Source organism: Pollachius pollachius (genome assembly GCF_949987615.1).
Source record: "Pollachius pollachius genome assembly, chromosome: 3".
Lineage (NCBI taxonomy): Eukaryota > Metazoa > Chordata > Actinopteri > Gadiformes > Gadidae > Pollachius > Pollachius pollachius.
Window position 1 is genome coordinate 47,019,213 of NC_136936.1, and position 12,468 is coordinate 47,031,680.

The following is a 12,468-nucleotide window of genomic DNA, read 5'->3' on the forward strand; positions in this document are numbered from 1 at the left end:
GACCTCCCCTCCAGTAGATGGCCTCTTTGGCTATGGTACAAACTACGAAGGCATTATACAGACATGGTAATGTAATTGAATCAAAACATGTACATTTGTTTTAAGCAGACCTGGGATCTGGTGGACAGTCAGTTACATTGTACCGTTTTAAACAAAAGCATTTAAAATACAGACTTTTTTTGAAAAAGTCTGAACCAATCAATGAATCCACCCATGGATTTTAACAAACACAGGCGTATGCTTTTGAATTGTAAAGATTAACAATTAACTTTTTATTATCAGTCAAAAACCTTTAACTTTATAAAATATTATTCAACATACAATGAGGTATTATGACACATTTACAATTTCATCAAAAACAGCTACCAAATAATACCATTGGAGTCATTGGACTCATTGGAGAGTAACCAAAAGCATATTTCCATCAAATGCTTGCAATTTACATGTCACAGTACAATAATTTCTATATAATGTTAAAGCAGATGATTGTATAAAACTGTAATTGTACCTTATTAAATAGCTAATAAATGGGAATGATTCAACGCTCAGAAAATGAATTTTTTTGGGCAATATTTTCCTGGTAAACGGAGATTTGAGACAGTAATTCATCACAGGTGCCAACATAAAGTTTTCTGCATGGTACCTCAACACAAGCTTATATTCATAAACACAATTAATTGCTGGAAATTCCTCCTAATTGACTAGCAAAACATTCACAGAAACATTTGGCTTTTTTTTTTACTTTGCTGGAACCACCATTAGCAGCTTAGGTGACTCCATGTTTGGTTTTCACATACAAATAACCACATCAGTACCTATTATACAAACACTGGGCCACAGAAAAGGCTGTCCTAGCTAAAGTCCTCTTGAGAATATGCTAGAATCCAACTATTTACACAGAGACAAAAAGGTGCTGCTCTAATGTCTAGAATGATTGTACCAACAAACAAAGCATTACCATTTTGGAAACTGCACAAAGAACCCTAATGAATGCTTACAGTTATTCCATCAGTACCATAAATGCCCCATTAAATCCACGTGGTATTCAGAATTCACAGCAAAAAAGTCTTGTTTAAATAGGGCCCCGCGGGGTTCACCCACAATCGTCAGAAAACGGGTCAGTACTAGAAAAATAACAGCATGCCACACATGCTAATTACACTCAGGATCACATTATGTCGCGTGAAAATCGGCTTGCCCGTGTTGACCGCGGCGTATGAACCTCCCACAAGTCATCTAAGAGAGCAATCTACTCATATGTTTGGATCAGGGGATCAATCCTCTCTCCCCATATCTCGGGGGGCCCGCTTTGTGCTCCGGGGCCCCCCGGGGGCGTGGGGCCCTATCGGCGGTTGTAGACGTCCTTGTGTTTCCTCAGTGCCTCCAGAACGCGGGCCCTGAACTCGGTCCCGTCCTCGTCCTTCAGCTGCTGCAGCCCCAGGGCCTGCTGGAGCTCAGGGGAATGGAGCCGCAGGAAGGGGTTGTAGGCCTTCTCGTCCCCGATGGTGGACGGACACTGGAGGGGGCGAGGAGAGGCAGAGAGAACACGGGCCGGTTGGTAACGGACGGAGGTGAGCGCGTGTGGAGGATAAAGTACATCTGACTGGCGGTAGACAGCTTTGTTTGGGCTGTTCCGACTCATAACTCTGTTTGTAAGCAGATTACATGAAGGTACAGTATTTAAAAGGGTCTGGAGGGCGAAGAGGGGGCGAGCGCGAGGGAGAGACGCTATGATCACCCTTCTGCTGGCTGCCCTCCTGAAGCACAGCCGGGACCTCGGGGGTTAATTTAAAACTTATGTATATCATCAGCCTGATCAAAGTGCCAGCGCTGCTCTCATCATAAGGGCTGCTGTCTCTCACCGTGCACAGCTTCTCTCCCCGCTGCTGCACCACCCAGTGGTACTTGCTCTCCCTGGCAGTGTTGCTTGGCTCCACCACGGCAGCAAACAGCAGGTTGTCCTCCGAATACTCATGGCCTGGACAAGCACACGTACATACACATACACACACACACACACACACACACACACACACACACACACACACACACACACACACACACACACACAGGACACACACGCACACACACATACAGGACACACACGAGCACACACATACAGGACACACACGCACACACACATACAGGACACACACATACAGGACACACACACACATACAGGACACGCACACACACACACACACAGGACGCATGCACACACACACACACACGGGACAGACACACACACACACGTTGATTAAGCTGCCAAAATAAAGGGGGAAAATATGGGAATCTGCTGCAAAGATATACAGTGGGGCAAAAAAGTATTTAGTCAGCCACCAATTGTGCAAGTTCTCCCACTTAAAAAGATGAGAGAGGCCTGTAATTTTCATCATAGGTATACCTCAGCTATGAGAGACAAAATGAAAAAAAAAAATCTAGAAAATCACATTGTCTGATTTATAAAGAATGTATTTGCAAATTATGGTGGAAAATAAGTATTTGGTCAATAACAAAAGGTCATCTCAATACTTTGTTACATGCCCTTTGTTGGCAATGACAGAGGTCAAACGTTTTCGGTAAGTCTTTACAAGGTTTTCACACACTGCTGCTGGTATTTTGGCCCATTCCTCCATGCAGATCTCCTCTACAGCAGTGATGTTTTTGGGCCACACGGATTTTCAACTCCCTCCAAAGATTTTCTATGGGGTTGAGATCTGGAGACTGGCTAGGCCACTCCAGGACCTTGAAATGCTTCTTACGAAGCCACTCCTTCGTTGCCCGGGCGGTGTGTTTGGGGTCATTGTCATGCTGAAAGACCCAGCCACGTTTCATCTTCAGTGCCCTTGCTGATGGAAGGAGGTTTTCACTCAAAATCTCACAATACATGGCCCCATTCATTCTTTCCGTCATACGGATCAGACGTGCTGGTCCCTTGGCAGACAAACAGCCCCAAAGCATGATGTTTCCACCCCCATGCTTCACTGTAGGTATGGTGTTCTTTGGATGCAACTCAGCATTCTTTCTCCTCCAAACACGACGAGTTGAGTTTTTACCAAAAAGTTCTATTTTGGTTTCATCTGACCATATGACATTCTCCCAATCCTGTTCTGGATCATCCAAATGCTCTCTAGCAAACTTCAAACGGGCCCGGACATGCACTGGCTTTAGCAGGGGGACACGTCTGGCACTGCAGGATTTGAGTCCCTGGCGGCGTACTGTGTTAGTGATGGTAGCCTTTGTTACTTTGGTCCCAGCTCTCTGGAGGTCATTCACTAGGTCCCCCCCGTGTGGTTCTGGGATTTTTGTTCACCGTTCTTGTGATCATTTTGACCCCACAGGGTGAGATCTTGCGTGGAGCCCCAGATCGAGGGAGATTATCAGTGGTCTTGTATGTATTCCATTTCCTAATAATTGCTCCCACAGTTGACTTCTTCACACCAAGCTGCTTACCTATTGCAGATTCAGACTTCCCAGCCTGGTGCAGGTCTACAATTGTGTTTCTGGTGTCCTTTGACAGCTCCTTGGTCTTGGTCATAGTGGAGTTTGGAGTGTGACTGTTTGAGGTTGTGGACAGGTGTCAGAGTTCAAACAGGTGCCATTAATACAGGTAACAAGTGGAGGACAGAGGAGCCTCTTAAAGAAGAAGTTACAGGTCTGTGACAGCCAGAAATCTTGCTGGTTTGTAGTTGACCAAATACTTATTTTCCACCATAATTTGCAAATAAATTCTTTAAAAAATCAGACAATGTGATTTTCTGGATTTTTTTTTTCATTTTGTCTCTCATAGCTGAGGTTTAACTATGATGAAAATTACAGGCCTCTCTCGTCTTTTTAAGTGGGACAACTTCCACAATTGGTGGCTGACTAAATACTTTTTTGCCCCACTGTAACTAAGGAAACTAAGACCAACTCTTTCCTTAACACAAACACATACACAAGGCTCTGGTAAACAGGCTGAAGGACGGTGCTCCTACCGGGCCACAGCAGCGTGTCGTCGCTCAGGCAGCCCACGGTGTCCAGCGAGGACAGCATGGTTGTAGCGCTGCCTTCAAACATCCTCCCTGATGAGGAGAGGACGGCGTTACAGGGAGACTCTCCCCACTCATGCTCAACAATTCAGGAACACACTAGTAGTGTTTATCACACATGCGTCATAATCTAAATCAGCTGTGTAGGATTTTGCAACTTCATGTCAAAGACGGATTGAATCTAAACAACTTACACCCCCTACTTCTTGGAACTCTTGAAAACAAAACAAGGGCTCAACAGATATTGGCTGGCACTTCTTAATCCAAGCATTGAAAGGCTTCCAGAAAGTTCCTCCCTGTTACTGTGAGAGACCTTAGGCCCCTTAACGCAGCCTTACGACGGGGGAGCCCTGATCAAGCAGAACAGGGGCGGACCATCTCCGAGTCCAGGAGAATAACAAACGGCCGGACTATTACACATTCGCCTTCTCTGCTTATCCCTTGGGACTCGGAATCGGAAAGGCCGGCGACAGAGTCCTGGTGTTGAGTGACAGTAAGCCACTGGTGCGTGGGAGATTTGCTGCTCACCGCATCCTGACAGGAACACCAGGTCCCCAGAGAAGAGGCTGGGGGGGGTCCCGTTGGGACGGCCCTCCAGGAGGTAGATCATGTGGCCCACCGTGTGTCCCGGCGTGAACAGGGCCTTGAAGTGCATGCGACCCACCGACACCGTGTCCTTGTGGGAGAGGGGGCTGTGTGGGAGACACAAAAACACACACACACACAGTCACACATGTACACACAAACACTCGCAAGTACACACACAATCACACACGTGCACACACATACACTCGCAAGTACACACACACACACACACACACACACACACACACACACACACACACCCCTTGAAGATAACAGCAAATAGAGGTATGCAAAGTTTCCGAAAGGCAGACATGCTGTTTGAAGGCTAAATACAATTTAAATGTCTTTGATAAAGCTTTGAATATAAGCGTTACAAACTAAGGAGTTGAATCTTCACCTTAGATTTATCTTCTGTTGATCTGAACAAAAAATAGTGACAAGGAATCCAGACAAGGGCTTAAGATAAGACGCTTGCCGTTTATGAAGCTGCTCCAGCAAGTGTCAAGTATATGTCTCAAGGACATGGTGGCTACGGACTTGGAATGAGAAGTTTATAAAGGCTCAGAACAACCTTAACCACTCTTAAGCTTATCTCAATACAGAATAATTCATAATCTATAGATGATCTATTCAGATCTTCTTCTCTATGTTACTTCTGCCTACTGTCATAATGAAGACGTCAGATCATAGGAGTCAATTGTAATTATGATGTAGCTTGTTTTTGCTATTTGGGGAAACAGACAAACTCAGTACATCACACGTTGAAGACCGGTTTGTTGTGTGCTGCATGTGAAGTCAATCTCGCCAACTGGACGAGTTTGGGATTAAAATATTCCTTTCATGCTACGTGATGTAACCTATCTCGCCTGTGTGACGAAAACATTCATAAAATAGTGGCATTGCTTGACCAAAAAGGGTGCAAAGGAAGAGGTGAACACAAGCACAAACGTATAAAAATAACATAATGGAAGATACCCATTTAGCGATAAGAGATGTGTTGAAACGACTTGCTGTTGACCTCTTAGACTATGCTGTTACTGCACATGCTGTGTTGCCTTTCCTTAAAGCATTGGTGACCAAGTCAGTGTTCTCCTCTGGCTCACCAAGCAGCTCTCTCTCAGTAAGTGACCAATGAACCGCCTGCCGTCTACGGTAGAACGTGCCCGAGGTCACTGAATAACAGACATAACGGCAGGCAGAATGTAATGCTGGCGTGCCAGCCGGTCGCTTACTGCGTCAGGCCGGGAATGTTGTCTGCGGCGTTCCCATACACGCGGCAGGAGCTGTGGAGCTTCTTGAGGGCTGTGTTCCCCCCGCTGTGGTCCCTGAGTGGAACAAATCAGTGTCTCACGTCAGAGAGACTGGAGGTACACGGGATACATGGAATACAGAATATGGCTTCAAATCACATGAAGTTGGTGAACCGCTCATTAACAACATCTCTGTTGTCGTTGCCCCTCTACATCCACTGCTATTGTGTAATGCAGAATAGCAGTATCGTTGACACAATGCTGTCCATTCTACTGTGTGATGCATGCACACTAGGACCTTCCGTTTGGTTTGCTGAAAGGCACATCAGAAGGCTTTCCCACCAGTGCTTGTGCGTGCAGAGGATGGCTTTGAGGGTGGCCTGTTCTTCCATGAGGGCTGCCTGAAGAGTGACACAAGAGTCATGGTCATTTACAACCCTGCGAAGCCTGCATCTCATTCCATCGTATCACATGTTTCTTTTTTAAGTGACAAGTTGCCACGTAACCTCTGGAAGTGATTATTGTTGAAGTTATATTTAAGTCAGGTCATCTTCAAGGCTTTGATCTGGTTTTATTCAAACCAAGGAACAAACATGTTGTGGTGTGCATACATGTTGATGTTTACATGTCAATGTCATGTTTACATGTCATTATGAATCTGTTTACGAAAAGATATAACAAAACTGTATGGAATATTACTGGGCGATATAGATCCTGTGTATTGTATAACATATGGACATGGCGGATCCCCCTTAAGCATGTCGTTTTGAGCCGTTCTTAGTGTAGTCAGGTAAAATGGCTTCACCTGTACAGTCTGTGGATCTGCTGGGTCTACTGCCACCGCCTCGCCGGAGGTGGTGTCAATCACAAGGTAGCAGTAATTGTCCGACAGCACTGACACAGGGACTATTTTGATACCTAACGAGGGCACACAATACAGTCAGTCACTTTACCACACGTGCGAGCGAGCGAGCGCCCACACACACACACACACACACACACACACACAGGTGTGTACTGTATGCCTCTAAGTACAGGAGTGTACTTAGTTTCACTTTTACTATTGCATGTGATTCATGTGTTGTGTCTGTACGGGTTCAGCACGTTCCTTCTGTTACACGACGGCAGTAAAGTGACAATGGTCAAGTTAATGAGGGCATGTTGTGAACAGCTGTTGCATACCATTCATCTCCACAGGCTGGCCTCTGGAATGTCCCGTTGGGTACTGCTCCCGGGCTTTCTTCATCTGCCGCTTGTAGTACAAGTAGCCCAGTCTGGTCTTTGTGTACAACGTGTACCTGGTAAATCATGGATTTTATTAAACCAAGGGCTCATTAATGACACACATTTTAAGTTTGACAGGCAGTAGTCAACACGTACGGCAACATTGATGCTAAGCTATTCGACCTCAGCGCACACGAAACGATGTTGTCGAGTTTGACAATTCGTGTTTCTACTCACGCTATTCGGAACAGGGGCTTCTCCGAGCGGGCCATGGCTCTGCCCAGGGATTTATTCAAAACTACTCGGAGCGTGCGGCCGAAACGGAGACACATGAAGATAACGCCGCAGAAGGATGCGGTTGCTACCAGGGTCGCCGACCAGTCAGGAAGCGCCATGGCTGGGTGGGCGTGTCTTAGTGACGTAGCCAAAGGAGTGCGAGAATTAATTGTGATGAGAGACGATCCCGGATTGTAGCGTTACCCCGGTCTACTGCAACGTCATTTCCGGTCTCTTAATTCCTATGAGCTGTGTTAGTCGATTGACAGTCTCCGGTGTAAGCAGAACAACAACATGGCAAGAATAGACACACAAACTAAAATAAGTATACATATGACGGTTTTACGAAAAGAATGATCAAGTAATATCCGAAACATGTAACGGAAACGGATTGCCCTCTATCGGTAGTCCCGCCCTCTCTGTCGCCTCGCTCCGCTAAATCCACCGAGCTGAAGATCTCTCCCTCTCTCGCTAATAACTCTCTTTTAGACCATCCCGTTCCAGGAGGGGTGAAAGGGAATAAATTAAATTGAATGGCTAAACGGCTTTCAAATCTTTATATGTATACAGCTAAACAATCAAATGATGATCAATCATTTGATCAAGCATGCACAGGTATACCCCCTAGCGTTAGTCTATGCCTACTACCTGAATGACAGCCTACTATTTTAGAAGATCTGAAAATGTTCTGGAGTCAATCAAATCATGGGTATCAGATTAAAATGTGACAGTGTGTGGGTCACATCTTCCCATACTTTTTCATCCCTCGGTTGGAAGGTAACTTTCTCAACTTTCGCCTTCACACTTGTGACACTTGTCTGAATGTGCTCCGAGGATATCCTATTACGATGATGCCAACCTCCTGTGGTTCATGTCTGCATACCACAGCGAAGAGACCTACCTCAGGCCATTGGACCAGACAGGACGATCTATTCTGATCCCAGTCCAAACCCACAAGGTAAGGCTTTGGTTCCCCACCCATATCCTAGAGTGCCAAATGAATAATTTCTCAGCGACTTTGTGTGCGCAGTTTTCCTGAATAGTTGTTTTTAACCATCACCTTGATAATGTATCATCTGGGTGCAATTACTGTGCTAATGTGAGTTTCATTAATTCAAACCGTTTTGAAGTGTGTGTGTGTGTGTGTGTGTGTGTGTGTGTGTGTGTGTGTGTGTGTGTGTGTGTGTGTGTGTGTTACGAATTGTAATTTCTTCTCACAGTTGTCTGACACGCATGCAATGTGTTTGACTGTTTGGTTTGTTGAATGTAGGTCTATGTGAGGAGAATAAAGTAGGACAAATGTATTGTTATTAAACTAACTAAAATAAAATGGCAGTATAAATAGGAGGACTATAAAGGAGTGCCTGCTTTGGTTTATTTGGATTGTGAATTTCAAATGAACACACACGCGCACACACACACACACACACACACACACACACACACACACACACACACACACACACACACACACACACACACACACGCACACAAACGGCAAACCATTCTGAGTGACTGTGTATTAGTGTCACACTGAAGCCCATCGGTAGAGTGGTCGGTCCTAACAATGTGTTGTCTGACCGATGTTGAGGGTATGTTGATGTTGACAATATGGCGGTGATCATGGCTGCCTTACAGGTGGCCCTGCTGCCTCACCATGCCCATAGAGGACAAACCTCCTGCCTATGAAGAAGCCATCTCCTCTCCCAAGTATGAGGACTCCAGGCATCATCCACAGAACGGGCACCAGGACCATGGCGTCGGGCCCGATCCTCCAACACCACCGCCGGCTTACAGCCCAGGGCCTGGCACCTACCCTGGGCAGCCCGGCTACCCCCCGGCTGGGACTGGCTTCCCTCCAGCTGGGATGCCACCCTCCATAATACCCACTCTGTCCGCCGGAGTGTCCGACCACAGCCAAGGTTCCTGACAGTGATGGCTCCAAAGAAATACATACAACCAATACAAACAAGTAGCTAGGAGTACAAATAGCTAATTTTCAACTGTTACTGCGTTCTGCGTAGGCGATATGGATGATTTTCTAAGCGATCAATGGGAGAGTGTTTCTGTCCGGCATGCTTTCATCAGAAAAGTAAGTGTTGTATTTATTGATGCGTTTATAGCAGACACACGTGTTCATCATCAATATTCTAGTTTGTCTGTATTTGAGCAGGTGTACTTCATTTTGGCTGCGCAGCTTTCCTTCACTGTTGCGATTGTAGCTGTGTTCACGTTTGTGTAAGTCCCTCTGTTCGTGCTCATTCAAATATAACCTACGAGGAAATGACAGGTAATGTGATGTTAATGTGATAACTAATAATCCCTTTTACCCTAGTGACCCAGTGAGACAGTTTGTCATCGCTTACCCAGCTCTGTACTGGGCGTCATTGTGAGTGGCTGGAAAAAACAAAAACAAACAAAAGCAATACATTGAATTTTTCATTTTATTCGTAAATGTTTGAAATTGTAACAATGCTGGCTATCCATCTTTCCATAGTGGAATTTATTTTGTAGTTTACTGTGTTCTCATCTGCTGTAAGGAGCCAAGGTAATCACAGCTCTGCCTTTTACTTTAATTAGCAATAATTAACCTCATATTTACATATTATATATATAGACAAATACATATTTAATGTACATTTAAAGAAATCCTTGTATATTTGTTATAGGAGGCGCTTTCCATGGAATGTTGTGCTACTAATGATTTTTGTAAGTATACCAAACCTTTTAAAAGCTCATCTTGATTTGATTTATATAAAGGCATGTGTTAAAAAGTATTTTTTCATTTATACATCAAAGGATATAATATATATATATAATCCATTTCTGTCATGAAAAACATGCATTGTGATTTATGAATTGTTGTATGTTTTTATGTTTTTCTCGTAGACACTTGCAATGTCATACATGACTGGAAGCATCGCAAGGTTAGTCTCTGTTTACCCTTTTACAATCTATGTCTTGGCTCATGTCGTACAACATTTCTAACACAGTAGTTGTGCTCTCTATTCATCCTTTTTTCTTCACAGCTACTATGACACAAAAGCTGTGTTTCTTGCCATCGGCATTACGACAATTGTTTGTTTGGCGGTCACAATCTTCTGCTTCCAAACCAAGGTGAGCTGTAAACCATGGCTTGTTTGCAGAGCCGTAGCCTGTGGCGGCTTTGTGCAAGATACTTTATTGTCAGTGTAAAAGAGCCCCATTGTGTCGGATTACAACGAGGCACTGAGATATTTAAATATTCATGGTCTGTTCTGGGGCAAGATGTTATGTGACACCAACCGCTTGTTTGGAAGAAAACTGTTGGTTCCCTACTTCAACTGCTTGAAGGAATCCACAAAGTACATTTATTTGTCATTATTATAACCCTTTCAAAGTACCCCCTTTTTTGTACTGGCAGACAATAAAGGGAAGGTATACAGTTTCTGCCCTGTGGGAGACTACGGCCCTGTGCCGTGGCGGGTCAGGTAGACTGACAGGTAGGCCGCCCAATCATTTCAGTAGGGCTGAATAAAATGATTGGACGGTTTTATTGCAGACCTTCCACAGCCACAGATACTGAATTTATTATTCAATACATTTCTTTCAGAGCATTCGATTTACTGATTGCCGTCGGGATGTAAAAATAATTTCAAACCAATATGACACAAAAATGTATCGAAAATAAATTGCCTTCCCTTGCTCAACATCGACATTCAAAAATAATAATATGGAACAAAATAAAATTGCGTTTTCTTTTTGAATCCCTGCAGGTGGACTTCACTTCCTGCGGCGGGCTCCTGTGCATCATGGCCGTGCTGCTCATGATCCTGGGCGTCATCACGGCCGTTGTGCTCTCCTTCCAATATGTGAGACAATCTCCCACTCCCGCCGTGTCAGAAAGTAGCATGAATGTGATGTTCATGGGAAGAGAAACACAGACCAATGCTCCAGAGTCCTCACATGATGTGTGAGCACCACCAGCATCAGGAGAGAACGCAGTGGATTGACACTCACACACACACACACGGACATACACACGAGCACGCACGGACGCGAGCACGCACACACACACACACGGACATACGCACGCACGCACACGCACACACAGACACTACACGCACATGGGAATACGAACACGTACACACACACACAGACAAGCACACAAAAGCACACATGCGAACACGAACACACAAACACATACATGCGAACACGAACACACACACTCCCTCTCTCATCTCCTATCTTGTCCGCCCCTTCGACAGATCCCCTGGCTCCACATGCTCTACGCTGCAATAGGAGCCGTCATTTACACGCTGGTGAGTCAGAGGCCGGGCCGCGCTCTCTCCCCTCGCACACCACCCTGGGGAATGGGGGAGCCGTCTCGTCCGCTTGTTCCCATTTGACTCAGAGAGATGACCTGCTCTCCTCTCCCTCTGTTTGTGTTTCATGTGGTTTTATGTCTCCTGTGTTGCCTCAGTTCCTGGCCTACAACACCCAGCTCCTCCTGGGTAACCGCGAGCTGGCCCTCAGCCCGGAGGAGTACGTCTACGGAGCCCTCTCCCTCTACATCGACATTGTTCAGATCTTCCTGTTCATCTTGGAGATCGGCGGAGCAGCCTTGGAGTAAGAGAGTAGGCCGTGGAGACACAGCCGCTGAGACCCGTCCCTGGCCTGGACATAATACATAATGGCCAGGACATCGGCCTTCTTTGATATGTATTTGATCTGTTCAAGGCTGTATGAGTTCATTGTTAGGGGTTGATTAAACTGCATTTATTGGAAGTGGTTTAACAATTATATAAGTATAGCAATTATGAGCATTGACATGATGAATTTCAAACCTGGCACATGTTACAGAAAAAGAAGGGGAGACTTAAGTGTATCTCTGCGTGTTCATGAATGTATGGAGAAGATGGCTGAAGCGGTCAGATCTTGATAAAATCTGATTTGTTGATGCAGTGAGTAGTTTCCCCACTATAGTAAATGTATGTACCATGTTGTGACCAGATATCAGTATTGTTTTAGAATATTCTTGATTTTGTATGTTATAACATTAAAACACCTTGATCACTCCATCAGCTCTATAAACCAGGTGAGTGGACATACTGACATCGCTG

The 12,468-nt window shown here is 45.1% G+C and overlaps 2 protein-coding genes across 2 annotated transcripts; one reads left to right on the forward strand and one right to left on the reverse strand.

Moving 5' to 3' along the window:
- Positions 1-5: 5 nt before the first annotated feature.
- pnkd (PNKD metallo-beta-lactamase domain containing) lies at positions 6-7,485 on the reverse strand (the record flags this gene model as incomplete). The annotated part of the gene is made up of 9 exons (XM_079731875.1): positions 6-1,516; positions 1,863-1,978; positions 3,978-4,064; positions 4,560-4,723; positions 5,849-5,941; positions 6,209-6,267; positions 6,672-6,784; positions 7,049-7,164; positions 7,328-7,485. 9 exons carry the CDS (start codon positions 7,483-7,485, stop codon positions 1,343-1,345), a joined length of 1,080 nt encoding a protein of 359 aa, XP_079588001.1. The 3' UTR covers positions 6-1,342.
- Positions 7,486-9,023: 1,538 nt separating this feature from the next.
- On the forward strand, positions 9,024-11,978 carry LOC307073609 (protein lifeguard 3-like; the record flags this gene model as incomplete). Its single annotated transcript, XM_079733507.1, has 10 exons — positions 9,024-9,288; positions 9,391-9,604; positions 9,702-9,755; positions 9,864-9,914; positions 10,036-10,075; positions 10,256-10,293; positions 10,396-10,483; positions 11,122-11,217; positions 11,614-11,667; positions 11,829-11,978. The coding sequence occupies 10 exons, from the start codon at positions 9,024-9,026 to the stop codon at positions 11,976-11,978; spliced, it is 1,050 nt and encodes a 349-aa protein (XP_079589633.1).
- Between the last annotated feature and the right edge of the window lie 490 nt (positions 11,979-12,468).